At 43.4% G+C, this 25,952-nt stretch overlaps 2 protein-coding genes across 2 annotated transcripts in view; both read left to right on the top strand.

Annotated features, from left to right (window-relative positions):
• hoxb3a (homeobox B3a) overlaps positions 1–14,661 on the top strand; it is a 55,132-nt gene extending 40,471 nt beyond the window's left edge. The window contains 3 exon segments of the mRNA XM_054606762.1: positions 7,087–7,799; positions 12,473–13,170; positions 13,173–14,661. Coding sequence (XP_054462737.1) covers positions 7,208–7,799; positions 12,473–13,170; positions 13,173–13,328 — 1,446 coding nt within the window. The 5' untranslated portion in view covers positions 7,087–7,207 and the 3' untranslated portion in view covers positions 13,329–14,661.
• A 6,121-nt stretch (positions 14,662–20,782) lies between these two features.
• On the top strand, positions 20,783–24,376 carry hoxb2a (homeobox B2a). Its single transcript, XM_054607356.1, has 2 exons — positions 20,783–21,389; positions 22,917–24,376. Exons 1-2 carry the CDS (start codon positions 20,909–20,911, stop codon positions 23,744–23,746), a joined length of 1,311 nt encoding a protein of 436 aa, XP_054463331.1. The 5' UTR covers positions 20,783–20,908; the 3' UTR covers positions 23,747–24,376.
• Positions 24,377–25,952: the final 1,576 nt, after the last annotated feature.

The following is a 25,952-nucleotide window of genomic DNA, read 5'->3' as shown; positions in this document are numbered from 1 at the left end:
ATTGGTATTTACAGCAACACAGTGTTTCTGCACAGTAAAAAAAAAAAAAAAAAAAAAAAAAGTGCGAAATATGAATTCAAATCCCGTAGCTGGAGGAAATTCCTTAGTGTCGTCCTCCGTGGCCTACATGTCCCGAGGGGGGGAAAGAAAAAGAAAAAGAAAATGGAAAAGAGGATTTCCAGGGCTCTGCGCGCCAGAGAGGTTCAGTTGTGAAACCCAATATCCGTGACTCGATCCGAAACACGGAGCCGTCGATGCGCGTCTGCCATCCGAGGAGGGGGAAAAAAAAAATCAAAAATAAAGAGAAGAACTGGCCTCCTTTAACAAGCGCCGGCGTGCTTTTACAAGTCCATACATAGAATCCACTCTGCTCGTTCCTCCACTTCCCACGCTGCTGCTCAGTGAAAGAAAGAAGGGGGAAAAAAGAATCAAAATAGCTGATTAGTGGTTAAGTTAATGAGTGATGAGGGGGTCTTTCCTCAGTCCTTTTATACAAAAAAAAAAAAAAACCAAGATGGTTTGAAGGGAGAGTTGCAGACGGACGCATTTCGGGCTCCCACCTTCCACCTACACGGAGCTCATCCTCTCATTTCAGCAGCCCACAGCGAATGCTATCTGTTTTAAAGTTGGGCTGTTTACACACACACACACACACACACACACACACACACACACACACACACACACACACACACACACACACACACACACACACACACACACACACACACACACACACCGACACACACGCTGCTGGGTGCGAGAAAACTCATAAATCTTACGTAGCCATAAACGACAGGGGTAGCGTCCTGAATAATAAAAATAGAGGGAACTAGGAGAGAGAACTAGGAGAGAGAGAGAGAGAGAGAGAGAGAGAGAGAGAGAGACTGTGTGTTTGGAGGTGTGTGTGAATGGGGGTATGCAAACATAGTAAGACCCCTTCATATTTTCATTTCCACCTCTCTTTTACTCATCTCCTTCTGCATTCTCCTTTTTATCCTACATCTTCAATTGTTGCATCTCCACTCCTGTTTTCCTCCACTGTGTCAAAAACATATGTTTGCGTCCTTTAAAGGAGCTGGAAGTGGAGGATTTAAAGTTTCCCATCACATCTTTTTATGTCATAATTAAGCCCCCCCTTTTTTTTTTTTTGCTACATTGTTGCTTTGTGTATGTCTCTTATTCACCACTGTGGCTTCTTTTTCTTTTTTTTCTTCTTCTTTTTTTTTTAATTCACACACTTTCTGTGCAAACATAGCAGTAGGGGGTAGACAAAGTGTTGAAATGTTAACAATATGCACTGTAGATCTAGTGTCTGCAGGGAGGCCTGAGAAATAATTATGATAATAATAATAATAAATCACATTGCTGGAAAAGTATGGAAAGGGTGGTGGGGGAGAAGGGGGAGGGCTTGGGAGCAACTAGTCTCCTCATGTTGCCTGTCACCAAATATTATATAAAATAATATTCCAAATGGCCACAAACAGGATCATGGTGCAGTGGAGTGCAGGCTCTTCAACTGAGTGTATTGTGGCTATAATGCACTTTCAAAAAGTGGCAGTCAGACTTGGCGTAAGGATGGATACACAAAAAAAAGGTACTATCCATAAGTCACCCAACATCTGTGCAGTGAGCTGAATGCTGTTGAACTGTTCTGCTCTAGCCTCTTTGGTTTTGGCAACAACCATATCCCATCCCCTAATGGTGACCTCAGGTGAGGTCAATGCTTGTTGCCATACACTTTACTTATCATTTTATATTTTTGCTTTTTTGGGGTGTTAGATACCTCAAAGTAGTTTGATTTTAGTTTCCTATTATTTTTGATTTAGCATGGTTCTAGTTATATGAGAGTTCATAGACTACAACTAATCAACAGCCAAACTCAGCACATTATGGAATGCGAACACCTGATTTGGAAATGAAGCTATATGGCAAATGCGAACTGTTTAAGGCTGTTCAACCAGGCCCACCATGAGCATTACCATTGCTGTTAAATATATGGTAAAGTGACCCGTGTTTATTGGAGCCTATTATGAGAAATGAAAGTGAAGGGCATCCAAACAGGAGTTCCATAAAGTTTAAAATATGAGTTTTTAAAGGAGAGAGTTTTTTTGTTTTTTTTCCATTAGGCTACATATTAAAGGGAAGCCAACGCCGTATTGGTGTAAATAGTCATTAAAATAAATAACTCCAGTTTAAAAGACTTCATGCTAAACTAATGGCGCCATTTAAAAAGTAGACTTTTGAATTGCACTAACACAACCGCCTGCTGCTCGTTCTCACTTCCAGCCAGTGGAATTAGCATAATTCGTGAGGTGTTTGATGGAAGGGGGGGAAGCCCCGTTATTTCCTCCGTTACTACCCCCCTCCAGCGTCGCTGATACCCGGGCGTCGCGTTGTCAACAACATAACGAGAACCGGCTTCCTACTGGGACACTACCACTGCAAGGCCAAGCTGTAGGCTGCGTGGCCGTGTGGAAGAAGCCCGACAACGGAGACCGACGGGAGCCGAAAAGACCCCAAGACAGAGAGGAAGACGCGGTGACAGAGAGAGAGAGAGGCGGGGAGACCCGGGGAGACCGGGGAGACCGGGGAGACCGAACACCCCCACCCAAAAAAAAGAAGGGTGCTCAACTGGACCTCCAAAAACGATGGGTTGACGTCTGGCGGACCCGTTCCTCACAGCTGGCCCCCGTGAGCGACAGAAGCAAAGAGGGAACGCAATTTGAGGCCATTGTTATCAGCCAGCGGCGGTGCAAGGCAGCGCTGGTGCTGAGGGTGGAGGGTGGAGGGGGTGGTGGTGGTGGTGGTGGTGGGGGTGGGGTGGGGGGGGAGCTCGAGCAGGCAGCAGGCTCCCGGTAAGCTCGTTCAGCTCGTGCGCTAGCTTGCCTGCCGTGTAGCCTTATTAGCGTGAAGGCTACACCAAGTACACCGTTACTTCTCCACCACCACCACCACCACCACCACCACCGTCACCGTCCCTCTCTCATCCAGCCGGCCGTTCATGCCACACTGTGTCCGGCTGACGCGCAGTCCGGTCCGCTGCCGCCTTTGGCTCCAGGAGGAGGTGTTGTGGTCGCGACCAGCCGTGCTATAGAGACAGCACCGGAGGAGCAGAAGAAGAAGAAGAAGAAGAAGAAGAAGAAGAGAGAGCAGGAGGAGGAGGAGAAAGACAGCGAGCGCTTTCGTTATTAATTTAATTATTTATTATTGTTATTGATTACCCCGAGCGAACGCGCGTGAGGACCTAACCTGTGATGCGGTGTTGTCGGGTCCGCGGCGGACTGGACCGGGACCGCCGGTGCTAAATAGAGGTAAGGAGCATCACCGGCGGGCGGGTGAGGCAGGCAGGCCGGTAGAGCCAGTGTTTGTCCGCCGTGCAGGTCTGTGAACGGCGGAGCGGCTGGCTCAGTGATTTATGGCCCGTATGACTTCAATCCCGGTTCAAGAAGAGTTCACAATGCTTTAAGCTGCCGTAGCTAGCAGACCCCCCCCCCCCCCCCCCCCTTCTTCTTCTCTCGGCCTCTCCATCTCTGTCTCTTTTTCTTTCTGTTCTTCACCCTCTCATCTTCTTCTCCTATTCTCTCTTCTTCCTCACTTAAAAGCTATTTATTTACAAAGCAACGGACAATTATATATATTTTTTTTCCTGTTATGGATAATCTTCTTCTCCCTAGTCGTTACTTTCTCCCCCCACGGGCCTGCGTTATTATTATTATTATTATTATTATTATTTTGTTCATATCGGACATTGTTTTTGATGCAGTTCTTTTATTTACACGTGTATATTGGCTTCACTGTTTGTTTGATTTCAGCCTAAATGGAGGCCACGAACATGGCAACAATAGCTCTGATCTGGCCAGTTTTGTTTTATTTCTGGGCCCGGCTCCATCAAATTGGCCTCTCTCTCTCTCTCTCTCTCTCACTGTGTGTGTGTGTGTGTGTGTGTGTGTGTGTGTGTGTGTGTGTGTGTGTGTGTGTGTGTGTGTGTGTGTGTGTGTGTTAATGGGATAAGGAATACGTGGATTGTCCCAAGTTAATGCATTCCCTGTGTGTCTCCCTGCCTGTTTTGCTCTTCTCATGGCAGGCGCCATTTGTAATTTTATATCCCAGGATAAAACACAGACACTGGACACCACTGGCCGACCTCTCTCCCTCTACATCTCTCTCTCTCCCCCTCTCTCCCTCCCTCTGTTGTTTTTGTTTGGGTGGCCGTTTCTCTGTCAGTGTGTAAGTGGATTATTCAGGGAGGCGTCTAGTAAAGTTGGTGATTGTATTAAGCTGCAGCCCTACAAGCAAGGGGGCAGAGACATTACGTGTCCCGTATAATGGCCAAACAGCGATATGATTTAATAACATATTCCTCCTACACTCACTGCCACGGCCTCTCTCTCTCTCTCTCCCCCCTCTCCCCCCCTCTCCCTCTCTCCTTGGGACTACTCCTCAGAGTAAATAATTAGGATTCCAGCTTGTCTACTAGAAAGATAAATGGCTGACATGTGTGACGTGCTGAGAGCTGGAGAACGGCTGGACTGTCTAGTCACAAAAAAAATAAAATAGAATAATAGTAATAGATCAAAATTAAAAAAGAACGATTTATATGGGCTATGTATATTTAGCTATATATTGCGATTTTACTCAAAACATTCACGACTGAAAGAGGACGTATTTATGTGTTTTTTTCAAGTGAGAAACTTTTTTTTTTTTGCTTTTTATTTCTTTGTTGATATAGGACATGAAGCCTAGTATCTAGGCCTGGCGCGCTGCTGGGGTTTATATAAATGATTGTACTGCATAAGCTTTGCATGAACCACACATATAGTGGAGCCATAATCTGCTACTGGACATCATTTCAGTTTTTTCTTCCTTTTTTGCAGCTTTTTTTGCAGCGGAGGACTGATATATTAAATAAAGGAATATAATATATAAAACGACCTTATGGTGCCACTTCGCACTCGCTTTAATTAGCACTTTATGTTTATGTTTATATATATATATATAAATAATATATACATGTTTATAATGCTAAATAATATATACATGTATTTTCTCTCAGATATAATATATATATATATATATATATAATATATATATGTATATATATGCTATATATATATATATATATATGTAAAGTTTTATATATATATATATATATATAAACATATGTTTTATATATATATATATATAAACATAAAGTGTTTTATATATATATATATATATATATATATATAAACATAAAGTGTTATATATATATATATATATATATATATATATATATAAACATAAAGTGTTATATATATATATATATATATATATATATATATATATATATATATATAAACATAAAGTGTTATATATATATATATATCTGAGAGAAAATACATGTATATATTATTTAGCACTGAACCCCGGAAGTGACTTGAATCTATTTTTACATCGTTAGATAGACTTGGTGGCTTCCCATAGGCTGACCTATTTGGGCTGTGGAATGTATTATTGCTAACCTTTATAGTTGCTGGGCCTCAGTTAGCTTTAGCTCTAGCACACCGAACCTTTCACCTCCAGCTCCTCCACGTTAAACATTCTTTTTTTTGTGTTTATCTCTACAGAGGAGCAATGAGTGCCAGGTGCTCCCGGCACACAGGCCCACCCTCAGCGGTGAGGGTGAGATAGGGAGTCTGTGGGGGCTCTCACTGCTGTGGGCTTTTATTCTTTTTTTTTTTTTTTTACTACCCTTCCTCTCCCTTTTTCCCGGGGCCGTGATAGAGCACTCGACCCTAATGAATCGCTGTCGTTTTTTCTTTCTTTCTTTCTATCTATCTTGATGGCCTCTTTTGTTTTTTTGTTTCTTTCTTATTTGAACATTTCTATTTTAAACGTATAGCATACAGGTGAAGCACCTTATTAAACCATATAGAACAGTCCTGACATCATTTCCTTTAACCGAAAAATACAAAAAATGTATGTTCATGAGAAATATTCCCGTGATCCCCCTTCTTGGAGCACCTTAAACACGTTTTTTTTCTTTGTTACTCTAATTACAAACCCCCCCCCCCCCCAAAAAAAAAAAAAAAAATCAGAATAACTTGCAATAATAGGTATTACTGTTTTTTTTCCCCCCATCTTGACCTATTAAAAAGCAAAGCTACCATGATGGAAGAGTAGCCTTTTATTCGGCAGCAAACGATCACTTCCGGAGATAGACTCCTATGAGTGAGGTAACAGCCGAGTGGACGGAAAACACTAAATCATAGCGGGGTTTGACAGAAATAGGCTACCTACAGCAGTCACACAGGGAGAACACATCCACGGACCACATTCACTGCCGCCATTACGCGACAGAATGTCACGTTCGGCTTGAATAACAGCAGACATGGCGGGGTAGTGCTTTATTATGAACAATTCAATAGAATAAAACATCTCTGAACGAAGCATCGAATAAGCACAACAAAATATATATAACATATAGTAAATGTTTAAAACGATACTAATAATACAGCTTCTGTCGTTTTGTTTTCAAATTCAAAGGTAAAAGCATTGTCATCATTCTTAGATTAATTGCTGGAAAATAGAGAATATTTAGTTCATATCAATAACAACAACAACTCATTCCAAGACCAATACCACTCTTTATAATACGAGTGAATTGGCTTTTAAGGAAATAATAATAAAAAATAAGAAATGAGATAATAATAATAATGATACTACTATTACTACTACTACTAATAATAAAACAAATACACTTTTAATTACTACAATGTGAATAAAGGCAACATTTATGTGAAAACTCAACATTAGCTAATGAGTGTGTGTGTGTGTGTGTGTGTGTGTGTGTGTGTGTGTGTGTGTGTGTGTGTGTGTGTGTGTGTGTGTGTGTGTGTGTGTGTGAATGCTGCGTGCCCTCCTGATGCCTCCTCAACTAGAGCATCTGCAGGCTGTGCACTGGGCTCAGAGGGGAGGGGGAGGGTTAAGGGGGGGGGTGAGGAAAGAAAAGCAGTGGTTTCTATTCATGTCATGGCGCCTTTCATGGGAGGAAGATGGATTTATCTCTCTCATTTCTCCGTTCTGCCTCTCCTAACCTTTCAGGTCAGATCGCAGGAGGCCGCTGGAGAGACACCGTCACGTGACCCCCGGTGCCAAATGGTCTTCCGGCAGCAGCTCTCAGCAAGGACCGGAGCACACGAAGACGCCGCCACCTCTCTCGGAAATGCAGAAGACAACCTACTACGACAACTCCTCTGCGCTCTTCGGCGGCTACTCGTCCTACCAGGTGCAGGGGGCGGCGGCGGCAGCGGCGGCGGCCAATGGCTTCGGGGGCTACGATGCACCGGTCCCAGTGTCCCACCACCAGCCGACCTTCCAGTCGGCGGCCCACCTGGACGTGGATTCGTACCAGCGGTCGGCCTGCTCGTTACAGTCACTGGGCAGTAACGGCAGCCACCAGCAGCAGCAGCAGCAGCTCGCCAAGACCAAAGAGCTGAATGGCAGCTGCATGCGGCCCAGCCAGCCTCCTGAGCACCACCCGGGCTCCCAGGTGTCCCCTCCGCTGCCCCCCAACCCCAGCAATGGCAATACCGGGGCCCAGCAGCCGGGGGGCGGCGCCGTGGCCTCCTCTGTCTCCAAATCAGGCCCCAACAAGTCATCTAACTCGTCCTCCTCCATATCGTCCTCCACGTCATCGTCCTCCTCCTCACTGCCCCCCAACCCCACTGTGGCCAAGCAGATCTTTCCCTGGATGAAAGAGTGTCGACAGGCGACCAAGCAGAAAAACTGTTCGCCCAGCAACAACTCTGGCAACGGTGTGTTCCACTACACCTGTCTCTGTCTCTCTGTCTGTCTCTCCACTCCCCATAGCACCATGCAAACAACATGTCCTCTTACACCAGTCTCTCTTTTCCTCATTTTTTCTTTCCTCACTTCCTTTTGTCCTCCTTCTATTTCTTCCTTCCATCATTTTCCTTCCTCATTAGTGCTTTTTCCCCCTATTATCCCACCATCACCACGTCCCTCTTTCCTCACCTCTCTTATCAACATCCCCTTTCAAGCTCCGGATCCCCTGAGGATTTAAAAGGTTTCTCAGACTATAATGGCAAAACGGGTTTCCACAGGCACTTCAAAATAGTCGAGCTGGTAATCTGTAGCTGGAGAGTCAGTCTGCTGTTGTCCAAGGTCATGTTAGGCGTCCAATATTGCTCTTTAATGAACCAGTGGCTGGTGAGCTTCTCCCCGAGACAGCATGTTAGCATGGAAGCTAAACAGTCTTGTGCTAAAACCTAAATCAATTCTGCTTTGGATTATCACTCTAAAGCTGTTTGATCCAGTCCCTCAATTGACCAAAGCTCATCAGCAGAGTAACTATAAAAAGCCCTAAATAGGCAAGTAGTGAAGAGTAAAAGAGGTCAAAGGCCAGAGGCCTGGCAGTCTGAGAAATATTCCTGCAAAACCTTGAGGAATGCTCAGGTAAACAAGTAAAATGCAGGGGAAAAGTTTTTGATTTCTAATGACTAAAATGTTTTAGGAAAAGGTTGTGGTTATTTTAACACAGTCTCATGGCTACGCGGGAAATAGTCACAAAATAAAATCTATTGGTTTCCTGTTCAGGGACACAAATTGCACGTTTTTTTCCTGTCCCTTGGAACAACTCTCTTTTTGTGAAGACTAAGGTTTCGGCAGCAAAACCACTTTGATAAGTAAAGTGAAAAAAAACTTCATGGTCGGGCTTAGATTTAGGCAACAAATCCACGAACGGTTAGGTTTAGGCAACAATGCTGTGTTGGAACCATCCACCCGCCTTTAGAAGTCTTTTTTGGAAATGAAACTTGCTCCAACTGTTGCTTAGTCACGTTGCTGCATTTAATTTGGGTCTCCACCATGAACAAAGCTCTTAATTTACTTTCCATTGGTTTTATATTCATCCTGAGCGACATGAAAAAAATGGACAATTCGTGTCCCTTGACAAAAAACAATGGAATGCATTTCGTCACTATTTCATGAACTTTCATAAGGTTATAAGGTTAATCAGTACCACCATCATGTTAAGTGCACAGCCAGATTCAGGAGGTTATTAGCTTAGCTTAGCATAAAGAAGGCTGCAGCTAGCCTGGTTCTGTCTGAAGTGAAATGAACATGTTGCATCTTTTTTTTGTTTAATCAGTACATAATGTAAATACAAGTGATTATGGTTTTTGATGGAGTTAGTGCTGGAACTGTTTCTTGGCAAACAAAAGCCAGACGCAGCGACTTACTGGGATGTTTTCCCGATGGCAAAGGCCTGACCCGACCTACGCTCACTCTGATTGGCTATTACTCGTTGCCTTCTTTGGTTAGATTGGTTAGGTTTAAGGATGAGGAGTGAGCTTTGTTTAGGGTTAGGGTAAAGGGTACTGGGCGGATGGATAAAGTGTTGTCGATCAAGAAGTAGTTCCAACGCATGACTCTCCCTAAAAACACCGTTTTTTGAGAGAGGCATAAGATGAGAAAAGTAAATATTTCAGAAAAGGGCAAAAATAATCGGGTTATCACGGGACTTCTGCTTGCTCTCCTTCATCCCCTTCCTCTCTCTCTCCTCTCCTTGTAAAGCCACAGCAAGAAAGGAAGATATTAAAAAGGGGGTGATTTAAATGTAACGTACGATAACAGATGAATAGATCTTCAGAGAGAAGGAGAATGACGTGCAGACATTTGAAATGGAAGATATTAGTAAATGTGGGGTGGTGATGAATTTGAATATCATCTGCATGTCTGATAACAGCCAAAGGAAACAGTCATTGAGGCAGACGGATTGGTAGTTATCAATGAGGAAGAATATGTCCCACCATAATGAATATTATGATTCTCGTACTCAGAAAGCATTCGGCTGACTGGGCCGAGGGTTGAGAGGAGATTAGGCTGTTTATTGATGAGAATTTGAAACGATCATTTCTGAGAATGTCAACGCTCTGCGAGACAGATGATGTGATGGTTACCTCTCTCATCAACTGTTTACATTGTTGAGATAGAGAGCGAAGCTGTGGGGAGATAGGATCTCAGTATGAACTCTACTGTGTCGGCTTATTAGTATGAACGCAGTGAAGGCGTGCACGTAGGAACATAACAAGATATTCATAACAGAAAGGAGAGAGAGAGAGATGGAAGAGGCACTGGAGTTCAGCTCCACTGTTTACTGTGGAATAAACACCAGCCCCGAGTTAGTGAAGGATCATCTGTTGCTGTTTGAGTCTACATTAGCGGCCGTTCGTTTTTCAGCAGCAAGTCGTTCGGACACATGGAACCTTCAGACCTGCTGGGTTCAAATTATGTAGTGGCTTTTGGCATTTATGCTCATGGCACATGGTTAAAAATTATTTTTTGCACACCATACATGAACGCTCTGGAAAGATTTTTTTTTTGTTAGTGTTTTATAGCTCTAGCATAAGAAGGCATATAAGGGAAATTATAAGTAAAAAGAAAAAATAGAGAAAACAAGTGAATCAATTAATAAATTAATAAAAAAAAAAAAGTACAGAGGCGGGGAGAGGGTTATATTAAGAGTAAAAAAAACTAAAATGTACATGAAAAAAGCTGTTTTATCTCTGAGATTAAAGGGGTACATATATATATATAAGAAAAGCTCACACATTTACAAGAAAAATACTTGAATATTCTTTGAGATTAAAAAATCAAAGGCGAACAGGAAAGTTATTACCAAAGCCAAACATCAGAGATCGGCTTTCTACTTCAACTTACCTACTTCGATTGCCTGGTTGTGGGTACCAAGTACAACCTCGCTAACACTGATACCTCAGAACTTCATGGAGGCTATAATGTTGGTGTTATGTTCAAACTGTTTAGGAGAATTCAATTTGTGGTGCTCTCAAACTGTATTGCGTTACGCTGACAGGTGTTTTCTATTATTTATTTTACCCTCATAGATATAAATGGGTTGGAGATAATATTAGAAACACAGCATCATACTGACCATTATAAAAGATGAACATTACACCCTTTCATGAAGGACTGGTGCATTATAATTTAATTAGGTGTACTTTATAAACTGGCAATTTAGTTAAGATAATCAGCCTTATCTGTTAACTTGTTTACAAGCTGCCTGATCACAAGAGAACTCTTGTTTGTTCACATATTTGACCTTCTCTTTCTACTGATGGTATCACGTTGCCAGTTTCAGCCGTTTGATGAAAATGTTATCATCAACACGTGTAAAGCAGCCAGAGCTTCATTGTAAGGTCCTTTTAAAAACTGTTAATTAATAGGTAATAAGGCCCTTTTAAGTCATTTTAAGATGCCTATTATCATTAATATGTTAATAACACTATGCAATAATTAATAGTAGCCTCATAGAAAGGTTTATTGTTGGAATATAGTACATTTATGATCAACTCGCTAACAGTTTATAGACTATTTAATAAAAGCTGTATGAATTTCTTATATTTGCTAACAAAAGCAAAATAGACACATTTACTTACCGATGGTGTCATTGTTAAAGCTTTACGAAGCTTATTTTTTCTAGTTTTATTTACATCAATGCAGTTAACTATGCTTTCTGCAGCTTCTAGATCAAACAATGCCTTAATGAAGTACTTATTAATAACTATAAACATGCAAACACCTTCAATAAATGTGTGATGATGGTATTATTAACACTTATATAGTCTTGATAACGCTTAATAATGTGTGTTAGAAATCCTTTCCCTTTCTTATTGTGAGAGTAAACAGGCATGTGCCACATCTTCTTAACAAAACGTAACTGATAAAGAAGTGACTGTAGCTGATTTGAAGCTAACCTGCTACTATGGTTTGCAAACTGTGTCTTTTAAACAGTTATCAGGCAGACCTGATGGAAGGGATGCAGAGTAATCACAAGCTGCATGCTAGTTATTGTGGCAAGTATATCAGACTGCTCAAGGCCTCTCTGTGTCAGACAACCAGCTATCCATCTAGAATACCTTTCAGCTCTATTAGGAGGAGAACTATCACATAAACGTGGCGAGAAGCTCGTCTTTTTCTCGGCGAGCTGTATGAAGTGAGTGCAGGTCAGCCTTCTCTTCCTTGTGCTGCAGCTGCTGTTGCTGTGGGGGGTTTGTCTCGATCAGCCAAGATGCAATTTGGCTGCCCTCGGCCAGCGCTGGGGCCCTCCGTCTCTTAATAACTGCCACTGTTATGAAGTGTTGACAACTAATATCGGGGGATAATTCAGCCAGCACGCCCGGACCCCCCTCTGCTTTATTAAGAACCTGAATGCTTTCAATTTCCTGCAGCATGCAGCCCGACTGTGTTTTATTCCCTCTTCCTCTCTGGTTCTATCCATGCTCATTCCATCATCTTTTTTACCTGTTTCTTACTAAGTCATTTTCCCACTCTTTTCTTCCTTTTTCTTCCTTTTTCTATGTTTTCTCTTTTTTTAATTTTTTTTAATTCTTTTTCCCGTGCCATCATCCGTTTTCTCTGTGTAACCTCCTCTCCTCTCCCCCTCCAGCATCAGGAGGAGCTGAGAGCGGCAGCAGCGGGGAGAAGAGTCCAACCGGCGGCTCGTCGGCGTCGTCCAAGCGGGCCCGCACGGCGTACACCAGCGCCCAGCTGGTGGAGCTGGAGAAGGAGTTCCACTTCAACAGGTACCTGTGCCGGCCACGCCGCGTGGAGATGGCCAACCTGCTCAACCTGTCCGAGCGCCAGATCAAGATCTGGTTCCAGAACCGGCGCATGAAGTACAAGAAGGACCAGAAGTCCAAGGGCCTGAGCTCCAGTTCCGGGGGGCCCTCGCCGGCCGGCTCCCCTCCCCTAACCATGCAGTCCTCTGCCAGCTTCCTCAACTCCATGCACCCCATGGGAGGGGGAGGCGGCTACGACGTCCCGTCCCCTCCGTCCTTCGGCAAGCCCCACCAGGGAGTGTCTTACTCCATGTCCACTGCCTACTCCAACGTCCCCATGAAGGGCTGTCCCCCCCAACAGAAGTACGGCACCCCGGACCCGGACTACGGCGACCCCCATCCTCACCACAGCCTAGTGCAGGCCAACAACGCCGGCTACGGGACTCCTACCAACATGCAGGCCAGTCCAGTCTACGTGGGGGGCGGCAGCTACGTGGAGCCCATGCCAGGCTCGGGGCCCTCCATGTATGGGCTGAATCACCTCGGCCCCACGCCGCCCCACCACCAAAACATGGACTACAACGGCGGGGGCCCATGTCAGCCCCCAACCAGCACCACGTGGGCGGAGGGGGCCCCCCGGGCCCCTGCGACCAGCCCACGCACCCCACGTACACCGAGCTGTCGGCGCACCACACCTCGACTCAGGGCAGAATCCAGGAAGCACCCAAGCTCACTCACCTGTAGCAGGTTTGGAACAAAAAAAACGGACGTAGGAAATAGTGAAGACGACACACAGAACGCTTGACACGACGAGACTCACTAACAGACGGACTAACATGCGGGGACTCTACTGCTACAACGGGACGGCAGGAGGGACAAAGGGAGACCGACAGGGGCCGTCCAGTGGTTTGTCCTTCGCTCTGCAGACACAAAGGGGAGCAATCAGTGTTGTCCAGCCACCTTGTTTCCACTGCCGTCTAATTAGGGCTAAGCTTTCACTGTTACCTTTAAAGTACAGCTTATTTGATTTAAAAAGACATAACGGTTGCACCTATAATAAAGTAGCACGGACTCAAACCATTAATGTTGCTAAAAGAGTAAACAATAGACACTCTGCAATGAAATGGTACTAAAATCAACGTATCAAAGTATCTTTTTTAAAAAGCCGGGACCAAACTTACTAACTTACATCCTCCTACAGGAACTTATTTATTTTACACAAACCATTTTTAGAGCAATTTACACTCTTGAGAGTCCCAGGTGTAGCGAAGCGTATTGTAAGCGGCGGGGGAAGAAGTGTACAGTCAATTGTCTCCCACGTCTCCCCCCCTGGGGACAATAAATGTCAGGAAGCTGATCTCGCGGCATCAATGCGGAGATATATCGGCAGCTGTACGGCACAACGGGATCTGAAGGCGAGCGCTGTTGTTTAGTCTGATAATCCACTGCACAGTCAATCAGGAAACTACAACGGGGACTATTTCAAACATAGCAGCTTTTCATTTTTTTTTAAATCTCAGAAACCCCCCCAAAAAAGGAAGAGCATTCTCTTTGTATAATGTGTTTAAGTTATACATCCAAAACATGTTTTGGATGTGTGTAGCGTATGTGTGTGTGCAGCACACTGCAGCTGTAGCTCAGCTAGCATGTTTGTCGGAGCCATAGCGTGTTGTTTAAAACTGTATGTCGGTGATAACATTCACAAGCCTCCCTCCTGGTAAATGAAATAGTTAAGATTTGAATGGGTGGTTTAACGAGGTGGTTAGATATATGATGCTGAAACCCCCCCCCCCCCAAGGCAGCACATGTTGTTGTCAGCCGTTCTGAGCTATGTGGAGGGCTCTTCCTCTCCATCAGCTGGAGAGAGAGGGACAACAGAAATGTATGGCTCGAGCATTCGCCTTCCTCCGTTCCACGAGTCACATTTGAAAAAAGAAAACAACCACTGGACGGTCCTCCCCTTCAGTGTCTCCTCCCGCCTCCTGCCGGACCGGACCCAATCACTACTAACCTACCGTCTCCTGTCTGTGGCAGCAGCACATGGCTTCTGAAGGGAGGCCAAAAATATGTCCCACAATCCGCCACAGACCACCCCCCCCCCCCACACACACACACACACAAAACACGCACACATCCATCACCACACGTGCACCCACCGCCCCTCCCATCAATCTTAACAGGGTTTTAAGAAGCTACGAGCTCAAAGGCTAAGCTAGCAACCATGTAGATGCACATCTGCACTAAGCAAAGCTCATTCCTCCCCACACGCACATACACACACAGCAATGCTAAGCTAGCTTCCTTTCGTTGACATACATCCACAGCCAGGTGACCAGCTGTTGACATCTTTACACAAACACAGGAGAGGACATGGAAGAGACGTTTTAATGTTCTTGTTTTAGCACATCATCGACACAGGGTAAATAATAAGAGTGGAGAACACTATTTATTTATGTTTGGGTAAGTCATTACCCCTCCCCCTCCCTCTCTCTCTCCATCTCTCTCTCTCTCTCTCTTTCTCTCTCTCTATCACTTTGTAAGGGTTCACTTTGGCTACATTAGCGAACACCGATGCAGACTTTGTCCACCTTTTATATCGTTTTGTTTTGTTCTCGCATATCTTGACTTTTAACGTGGATACAGGGTATATATTTGAACAAAAATGCATGTCCCAGATATCAGAGCTGACGTGTGTCACACTTTTTTAAAAATGAAAAACAACCAGGTGTATTTGTTTGAACAGTCGCTGCTGTTCTGGAAATTAACCTCTTTTATTGTTTTTTTTTTAAAAGAATGCAGACCTACACAAAAGCTTTTCATCTGGGCATCATTGTTGCACTTAGAGTTTACATTTTGATGGTTAGAGGTAAGAAAAAAATAATAATAATGAAATCTTATTTTGAAGACGGAAGGCCCTCCAATCAAAGTGTCTTTCGCCAATGTGTGTTCAAGTGAACATTCATATATAAATATTTATTTGTTATAGCCAGTTTAAAAAAAAAAGACTTTCTGTTTTGTATTATTATTATTTATCCTTCATGTATTTATATCGAGAAAAAATACTGTACTTTTTTAGTATTTACCTGTTATGAAAGAAAAAAAAAACGTTGTGTTTCTTCTTGTCCATTGTACTGAAGTTACATTTTTTTTTAGTTCTTGTATTTTAGAAGAATACGTAGTTTTTATGTTCCTATAATGACCCTTGTACATACATGTCTTGGCTTGTACAGGGAAAAAGGCAAGGACGGGGATTGGTGACCCGTCCGAGCATAGTCGGAAAATTTAGACAAACTACTAGCTGGAAAAAAAAGAATGAGTCTTTTTTTTTTCTTTTGGGGAGAAAAACAACTTCTTTTTTTGTTCTTTGTAGCTCCCTTTTTTCTTTCATTGTTGAGAGAGTTGTCTGTCGAACAATTCTTTAATAAAATGTTATGTTATTCAGAGATATCTTCGGTTTTGTTTATGATTCTCAGGTGCTTTCGGTAAAGAATTATTCAAACGTTATCGTCTGTATCAGCGGTGTTGCTGTCAGGTGAAAACCTGCCAAGGCCAACTGTACTCACTGCCATGGCAACGTACAAACAACTCTCTGCACTGCAGTTCGCTGCCAACATTGGCAAAACAAAAAAAGAATGATGAAAATATGCAAATAATTGCGCAGTGCATATTTTTGTTGATTATCAACTTCAACAAAATGTCAACCTACTGTCCCTTTAAATTCAGCTGACCTCAAGGATAGAACCACAAAAAAACAACATGACAAACCATACTGACAATAGAACAGTTTAAAGATGCAGGACATTACTTAACACACACAACTGTTTAAATATGGCATAAATAATTTAGTTTAAAGCTGCTATGTGAGCGTTGGTCGGCGTCCCGGCACGGAGATCATGCGCGTTCTACCGTGATGTGACGGTTGAGGATCTGGTGTAGGTGTGACTTCTTTCCAACAAGCGGGGCTGACCTGACACTGAGGTGCCAGTATTGAATGTCAGGTCACTACCTCAGGGGCTAAAGCATGGCATCGCTGTCAGAAAAACCCTACCAATAATTTCTTCTGAAGCTGAGAGCGACGTGTAACATGTCAGAAGTAAAGAAGAATCTTTAGGGAAACTTCAAATCTGCTGCTTTAGTCTCTTTTATGCCTTTAGATAGAAGGAGATTGGGGCTTAAAGGTGATGCAGTGGCAGCTATTCTGCTACTATTTCGCTGGCTGGTGTTCATTTACTGTTCCGTTTACCAGCAACGATCCACAAAAGCCAGTGTGTGTCAGAGACCAGGCTGCATCCCAGAGAAGGTCTAAGGTCGGATCCCAGATCTATTCCTGAACTTAAACCTGATACTTGTTGCTGCTTGTTCTTCTTTATTTTAGAGTCCTCTCTCTCAGATTGAAACATTGACTTCAGCTCTGTTGTTTTTCTCTGATAGCAACGTCTGTGTTCAGTACCAGTAAAAGATCACACTCACTTTTGCTATTTTAGTGTGCAGTATTGTACAGCGTCTATATTTAACTGTGCCAGATGCTGGAGAAAAACCTTTAAGACTCAATCTCATGATTTAAAATGATAAGAATAGAGTTGTTTTGGTGTTGAAGTAATATCTTTTTTGGAGCTGAAAAGTAGCAGCAAGGCGACTTGGGGTTCAAACCCTAAACACACAAACCCAATGCTGCTGACGTGTCCTTGAGCAAGATACTGACACCCAATGCTGAACTCTAAACCTAGACGTTTTTCAAATGAAAACGATATTGAGTGGAACATAAGTGCTCTGACTTGGTGGAGTCATTTTGTTCTTCTTTAAGTTAGCCATTCAGACTTTTTTTTTTACCATATAACTAACCACCATGTTTGATTATTTTATTTTAATAATTCACTGTTGATTCTGGATTTACTTTATTTACTATTGCTCTTACTGAGGATGTTCATTTTCACTCTTGGGGTTCAAAATAGTTTGACCTTTTTCAACAGATAGGTGACCCAAGACACATCTTCATGTTAAAGGGACAGTTCACCCCCCAAAAAAAAAAAATCAAAAACACATATTATTCCTTTTAAAATGGCACTTCCTTATGTATCAGTCTAGATTGTTGTAGTGTGAGTTATCTACTGTTTGAGATATCTGCAACAAAAAGAGATGTCGCTGTTGAGTTCTTCGTGTTTCCTTTTGGCCCTTTGAGCACGAGCTTAGTGTGATATAGTCACATTATGCTGAAGAGAAGACAGACATTTTCTACAAACGATATTTCCAAAACTAAATTACTCACACCAAAACTATCTAAAATATGTATTTTTGATTTTGTGGTGAATTGTCCCTTTAACATTTCCTCTTTTTTTCAACTTGCCTTTTCCCTTGTTATGTCTTTTTTCCCCCACATATGCTGATGCTATATGTCCTGTGATGTTGTTTATGACTAAAAAAAAGCCCTGAGGCCTGCGCCTTGGCCCAGTCACATGGTCTCTCTAACCCCCCCAACCTTCTCCCTCTCTCTCTCTCTCTCTCTCTCTCTCTCTCTCTCTCTCTCGCACGCGCTAGTGCTGAGAGGCCTGAGAGCAGCATAAAACTTGAGACATAAATCAGGCTCCCGTAAATAATGGCCGCACTTCCCTTTACATCTCCGTTGGACTAACAGACAATAAAAACACCAATAAGCAGAGATTGGATCTAATTTATTGCCTCATAAAAAAACCCGGCGGAGGGCTCGGCTTCAGAGCAGCTCAGCCTCTGCTAAAAACACAACAGCTATTACTACAGAGCAGCTCACAGCGAGGGACAGACACTGATCTGGAGTCAGACATTACTACTACATTGATAAGGGGCCGATTTTAAGGTATATTTGGGAGGAAATGTGACAAAAAGTTAACCGTCAGATGTTAACAGTCGTCTTGTTTTATCATGAACTTAACAACAACATTAATAATAATAATTACACGATGATAATAATTAAATAATAATAATGATTGTAATAATAATAGTAATTATGATGATAATAATAATTGATTAATAAAGGTAGCCTGTAGATAAATCCTGGTCGTTTTGATTTGTTCTACTTTACTTTGGTCAACTCAAAATCTCAACGATCAATAATTAGTGGACTAATTCTTTATTTTTTCAAATTATATCAAATCACGTAAATACTGGTATGGTAAAAAAAATGTTGTTTTACCCTGGGTCACCCTTAAACAAGAGAACTGACTGCCAAATAGAATACAATTAAATAAAAGTAACAAATTCCCATCTTCCGTCGACTAATCCACGCGTTCCATTTGATGACTAGCATAACAAAAAAAACCCAAAAAACTGCCTCTGTTCGCCAACAAAACTTCAAATGAACTCGTCGGTATTTTACAACAAAAAAAAAAATACATATATTTATACAATTTCCAAAAGTAGTAAGTAGAAAACTAGATGAAGAACAGACACCGAGCGGCCCGCGGAGCATTGTGATGTTGGAGCTCAGTCAGCAGCTTTCTCTGCTGCGTTCAATGGCCCTCACTCCCACACGCATTTCTGCCTTTTACCCCCTCTGCCTTCTCTTTCAGAGTCATTGGGGGGAGCAAAGCCAAATGGCATGGGAACGAGAGATTGGAGCTAAATATTTTTTTATTTTTTTCTATTTGTATCCAAGTGGTTTTATTTGCTTCCCTCAACCGCGTGACGTTTATAGATGAGCGCATTTTTTCTGCGCGTAAAATCTGTGCCACAAATAAATAATAAATAAAAAACACGAGGAGTAACGGATCTGAAAAAAAAGGGAGGGAGGGGGGTGGATAGAGAGCGCGAGGGCCGGAGGGCTGCTTGTTATTTAGGGAGAGAAGAGGGTTCTGCTGTCAGGCCTCTTTGCAGGGAGTGAAAGATTGATCACCGCACATTTGCTTGCTCCTCACTCGGGGCTCCTCCAGCCCTCCCCAAAAACATCCTCCCGAGTTCCTGATCTTTATGAGGGGAAAACAATAATAATAAAACTCTACATGTGCGTCCTGTTGAGCCTGAAGGCCACTCAGCACACTCTCACTTACTGTTAGCGTTCATAACAGTGTTGCTGTATTAGTACTATTATTATTATTATTTTACTACAGGAGGCCCGTGCGCTCCCCTCCTTGTCTCTCTAGCTGCACGGAGCGACCTCGCTGTGAACTCTCTCTCTCTCTCTCTCTCTCTCTCTCTCTCTCTCTCTTTCTCTCCCTCTCTGCGTAAACACACACGGACATTTTTAACACACATACATCACACTAGAGAGAAGGAGAGAAAGGGTGAGAGAGAAGAGCCTGAGTGCAGAGGATGTTTTTATTTAGAGAATAGTTTAGGGTTCCCTCTCTCCCACACGCGCTCCAGCATCTATTTATAAAAAAAAAAAAAAAACATGATTTAATGAAGTCTATTGAAACAAAAGAAAGTGCACTTACACACCAACAGGCTTCTCTCCCCCGTTAAATCTAAAACGCATCTCTCTGCTCTGCTTAGAAGCCAGTCTGCCTCATCTTCATCATCCTCTCCTCCTGAGCTGCTGCGCCATCTAAAACCCTCTCCAAGTATATTTTTTCTCTCTCTCTATGTCTAAGTTGGGTATTTTCAGCCTCTGTCACACTTTATAAGATTAATGAGCTGAGTGCTGTAAACAGTGATTTTTTTTTTTTTTCTTCTGAGGAGCCAGATTGTAAACGGTGCCGTCCACTACCTAACCGTCATTGCATCACCCAGAGGACCGAGAAAAAAAAAAAAAAAAAAAAAAATGTCCGAGAGATGCTCTATTGTCTGAGCGTCTTTAACACCGGGTCTACGGGGATGGCGTCGAACCCCGCCGCCCACACGGCGCACATGGCGACCGGCCTCCTCCTCCTCCTCTCACTCTACCCCCCGTTAGGACCAAACAATAGCAGCTATCCTGTGATGCAGCCCCGCGTTACCACAGCATTTGGTGAAAAAAAATAATAATAATGCTTGCTTCCCACAGCCATCGCCATCGCCGCCGCCGACGCCAGGCCCCGGGCCCCCCTGATTGGCTGTTCCGCGTCACATGACCAGGAATTGGCTGCAATTTCGCCCCATAGTTCTTCAGTTTAGCCTACCCATGGTCCCCATACGCTAGTAATATCACCAATATACACAATTATTATATAGCCGCCGCATTGACGCCATTGCGGTTGGGAGCCTACATGCTCGTGCGCTTTTTTCCATTTTTTTTTCTTCAAAGAAGCCATATTGGTTTGTGAGCGTGCGCGAGCGTGCGCGCCTATGTGTTTTTTTTTTTATTTTTTTTATTTTGGGGAAGGGATTGTTTCGGGGGTCTCGCCGTTTTGAGGTCGAGCCGGTTCGAGGGAGCTATGAATTTTGAATTTGAGAGGGAGATCGGTTTTATCAACAGCCAGCCGTCCCTAGCAGAGTGCCTGACGTCCTTCCCCGTCCTGGAGTCATTTCAAACTTCATCAATCAAGGAGTCGACAGTAATTCCGCCTCCCTTCGAGCACACCATCCCCAGCCTCAGCCCCTGCACAGCCAGCCAGCCGAGACCGGCAGCCAGGAGCCAGCAGAACCGGAGGACCTCCGTCACCAATGGCCTCCAGACGCACCACCGGGGCGCCCAGCAGCCCTGCCCGCCCGGCCAGACCCCTGCCCCGGCCACGGCCGCCCCGGCCGGCCCGCTGGCCCACGAGTTCCCCTGGATGAAAGAGAAGAAGTCTTCGAAGAAGTGCACGAAGCCCGGGAGCGGCCCCGGCGGTGGCGGATCCATCATCCCCACTGCCTCGTCTTCCCCGTCGCCGACCGCCTCCGGGTACCCTTCGGCGGGCATCGAGTCACCCACAGGTCGGTATGCAGGGAAGCTGGAGCCAGTATGTGTGAGGGTGTGTGCTGGTGTGATAGTGAAGGGTGTGCATAGAGCATAGTGCTTTCATTTTTGATCTGCATCTTTATTTCACTTCATAAATATCATTTATTACTACGCACAGCATGGATTTGAGATGACATTGTCGTTTTCTTCCTCAGAATGTGTGTGTGTGTGTGTGTGTGTGTGTGTCTGTGTGTGTTGTGCAGTGCTGTAATGCTGTGTCAACAGGGTGGCCATATCTAGACCACTGCATTATGCTGCAGTGCTTTGCACTCTCTCATCATGCATGTAAATGTACAACCATAACCTCTATCTCTATCAGATTTCTCTGTCAAATTCAGCCTCACGCCTCTCACATCAGCTCCCTGTTCATTCTGCATCATGACAGGAATTTACAAAAAATGCCTATTGTCCATATGGAGTTATTAATCGTGCGTAAAGACGCACAGAGGTGGGTCTTTTATTCCCCCCTTCTTTATCCACCCTGCAGAGGATTCCTGCTGCAGCCTGTGTCGTTCTGTTCCCTGGGTGCTGTGATTTCAGCAGCAGCATTGCCCTGGCATTATATATTCATAACACAACCGAGATGGTAGCCATATTGGATGGCGGTGTAGGAAAAATAATGGCGAGGCAGAGCAACAAAATATGTTGGGGGGGGGGCTGATGATGGGGGGGGGGGATAAGCTACATCCTACACAGCATACAGGCTGCACACAATCTGATTGTCATGGGTTTAGCTCATTTCTTTCTTTTAAAACTGACCTCCATAACAATCACTGCATTTGTTACCCCCCCCCCTTCTTCGCTTCTCCAAACACAATATGCCCCCCCCCCCCCCCCCCCCCGTTCATTTTTTCATCCTCGTGTTCTTTTCTCTCCCAATTTCCTGCTTTTTCTTTTTTTTTCCTGATCTCATTCACAAAAAAAAAAACATTGGTAATTTTTTTAGTAATGTTCCTGCCACATCGGTTTCACGTGGACATTCCCACATTTCCTCCCTGTGATTTATTTATTTCCCCCCCTCTCTCTCTTTGCATATTTCTCTCCTCTCCTGCTGCAGCCGCCTCACATTTTTTTACAGAAGAGAGAAAGCCCTCTTTGACATTATGATCATCTGTCTTTATTTACCTTTTTTTTTTTTTTTTTTTGCTTTACTATTATTGTTTTTTACCACCAACAAATTGGTCTGCTCTTACAGTTATGGCTTTGGCTGCTACTGTAATTGGGGGAGTATTTTTTTTTTTACGAGACTTTTTCGTGTGTTATTATTTTTTATTACAGACAGAAGAGCCGAGGGGATTCCTGCTCGATGCTGAAGCAGCTTCTTTCTTAGCACGCAATGAAATATGTAGAGCTTTTTACAGGGCTCCCAAGAAATGGGTTGGAATTAGCCTACAATCTGAAGTTTAAACGAAATATAAAATTATAAATAATAAAACAAATGAGAATATCACACACACAATAAATCCTCTTTCCTTTTTTATTTGTCTTCTGTCTCCATGCAGACCCGAGCCAGGCGAGTCTGGACTGTGGAGGAGCCGGGTCCCGGCGGCTGCGCACCGCCTACACCAACACGCAGCTGCTGGAGCTAGAAAAGGAGTTCCACTTCAACAAGTACCTGTGCCGACCCAGGAGGGTAGAGATCGCAGCCCTCTTGGATCTGACCGAGCGGCAGGTCAAAGTCTGGTTCCAGAACCGGCGGATGAAACACAAGCGCCAGACGACGCACCACCGGGACGGCGGAGGCCACGAATCCGGCGAGTTCGAGCCGCTCGAAGGAGCCGACGCCTCGTCCCCGTACTCCAGCCAGCCGCTGGAAGCATCCGGCACCGGGGAGGCTGCGTCGGACGGGGAGGCGGGGAGCTGTAATCCATCTTCGGCCGCCGCCTACGCGAGTGACAGCGGGGACAATGCACAACCTACGCCGGAGGAAGGAGGCCGGTTGAGCCGCCCCGAACGCCCACAGCCGCCGGCAGCATCTGGCTCCTCTGACGCAGACGTGGCTCGCCACTCTCCGCCGGCGTTCACCGCGACGACCTCCGCCGATAACCCGGGCCTGATGCAGCTCGGCGAGGCCGTGACCTCGGCTACAGCAGGAGGATCCGACCCGTCGTTCTCCGAGCTGCGGGACTCCTCCGTCTCCTCCACCTCGTCCTCCGCTCCCGCCGCCTCCTGCTCGACCCCGCTCCCCGACCTGGCCTTCTTCGCCGGGGACGCCTGCCTGTCGCCCAGCCTGCAGAGCTCCCTGGACAGCCCGGTGGATTTCTCCGAGGAGGACTTCGACCTGTTCACGAGCACGCTGTGCACCATAGACCTGCAGCACCTGAACTTCTGAGAAATATAAAAGTACTGAAACACTGAGGAGACAGTGTGGAACAATCGGCACTCTGTTGTTTAAAAAGCATAAAAGCTTCTCGGCAACATTCCTGAGACATTTCTGAATGAAATATTCATATGTTCGTTTCTAAATCTATTTTTTCATCTTCTTGCTGGTTTTTATTTCACGGCTGTAATGTACCTAGTGTAAGAGAGATACAATTCATTTTATTTTTCATTTTAAATATCGAACGGATTTTTTTTAGTTTTTCCACGATCGAAACTTTGTGGATTTTTTCTCTCTCCCCTTGTTCAGGTATTTATTGCCTTTCTTTTGTTTTTTATTTTTTGTCAAATATGATTAACCGTTATCGGTATGTGTGGATTTGTTTCCTCTCAGTACATTCTGGTGCAGCTTCATGGATCCTTAATAACTTCTCAGGAACTGTTCACGGAGTCTATAGACACAGATAGCTGGACTGCTTTTTAGAACAAAACCCCAACTGGAGAATGAATTCATTCAAGTCCTGCTGACGACCCGAGTTTTAGACCCTAGTTTATTTATTGAGATTCTTTAATAGTGAAAATCCAAATTATTTATTGTACATATATTTTCATAGTGGAATAATGATAATAATAATAAAAAACACACAAACATTTAAGATGTGGCCCATGTCGTTTTGTTTTATGAATTCGAGAGATGCTGAAAAATGATGTGGATACGCGCAGTATTTATATTTTTTATCCTAAACTAATAATTCAGTGCAATTTATGAATACACTGAATACAAAACAAAGTGAGCATTCAGCAGCATATTAGTAGACCATTTATTTTTTTCTTTATTCATTTTTTTCTGCTACACATACTAGTGTAAAATTTGAGTATCTGTTTTTTATAGTACAAATCATTTTAATGCTACATTTATACATGGGAATTAATTATAAGCCTAAAATTCCCTTTTTTATTTTAATACTTTCTTTGTAATCATTAAGGTTTAAATTGTCATTTTACTAAACAATGGGTCGTTTTTATAATATTTCTAATATTCTAATATTCGTTTGAATTTTGGCTCATAATGGGGACAAAATGCATATTCTTTTTTTTTTTTTATGTTTTAATGCATGGCTGGTTGTAGTTTTTCCACACTATGAGCTACAACATACATATATAACCTGGTTCAGCTTGTGTTTACACAGAGATAACCCTGTAGAATTAGGTATTTTTCCAGAGCAGATAAAAACTGGAGAAAGAGTCTAAGGGCCACAGCTGGGTCATTGCTTTCCCTTTATAGCATTAGCCTAGCTTAGCTGAGAAGGAGCTAATAGTTAGCATAGCGAACCAGTAGTAGCTTTCACCATGTGAGAATAGCACAGAAACTACAGTGTAGTCTTTAACTTGCAGCGTGTGGGACCCAGAGCTGACCCCAGAGCAGCACAACTCACGTCAGTGTATGAGCATGGAAGCTAACTGTAGCTTGGCCTTGCAATTTCTCTCCCACCATTGAGCTGGCAGGGGGAATATGGAGCAACCCATGAGTTAGCATGGCTTCCATGAGAGTGTGTGTGTGTGTGTGTGTGTGTGTGTGTGAGTGTGATGCTAACTAGCTGCTCCTCCTCCCACAGAGTCAAAATGGCGCTGAAGACAAAGCAGGATGTGAACAATGAGCAGTGGCAGCCATTACAGGATGACTGGCTCAGTGTGACAGGCATGGTGTGTGTGTGTGTGTGTGTGTGTGTGTGTGTGTTTGTGTTTGTTAAAGGGAGGTTCAAAAAGAAATGAACATGACTTGTCTTCCTAGGTTTATGTCTGATTGTTAAATATAAATATAAATATAAATATAATAATAGTAATAATAATAATAATAATACCAATAATAATAATAATAATAATAATTTAATGATTTCATAAAAAAAAAATAGACTATAACATTTAATCACCAAAAAAGGATATTTTGAATTTGCAAACATACTGAATCAGGAACATTGACTTGGTTCATATTGGCAATAATAGAGATTGGTGCATGAATATTTCAGTTAACTTATCGCAGTTTCATTGTCAATATGTTGGCCTGTTACTTAATGCATGTCTATTGTGAAACAAGTCTGAGAAAATATTCAACCATGCTGAATGACCAGCCACTGCATCATCATGAGTAAACATGAGGACAAACATATTCTAATTTGGATAAACCATCTTTTTCTTTTTCTTTACCACACATATGTGGT

This window comes from Anoplopoma fimbria, chromosome 11, assembly GCF_027596085.1.
Source record: "Anoplopoma fimbria isolate UVic2021 breed Golden Eagle Sablefish chromosome 11, Afim_UVic_2022, whole genome shotgun sequence".
In the NCBI taxonomy this organism is placed as follows: Eukaryota; Metazoa; Chordata; class Actinopteri; order Perciformes; family Anoplopomatidae; genus Anoplopoma; species Anoplopoma fimbria.
The sequence above is the reverse complement of the archived record's forward strand: the minus strand, read 5'-3'. Positions and strand labels throughout refer to the sequence as shown.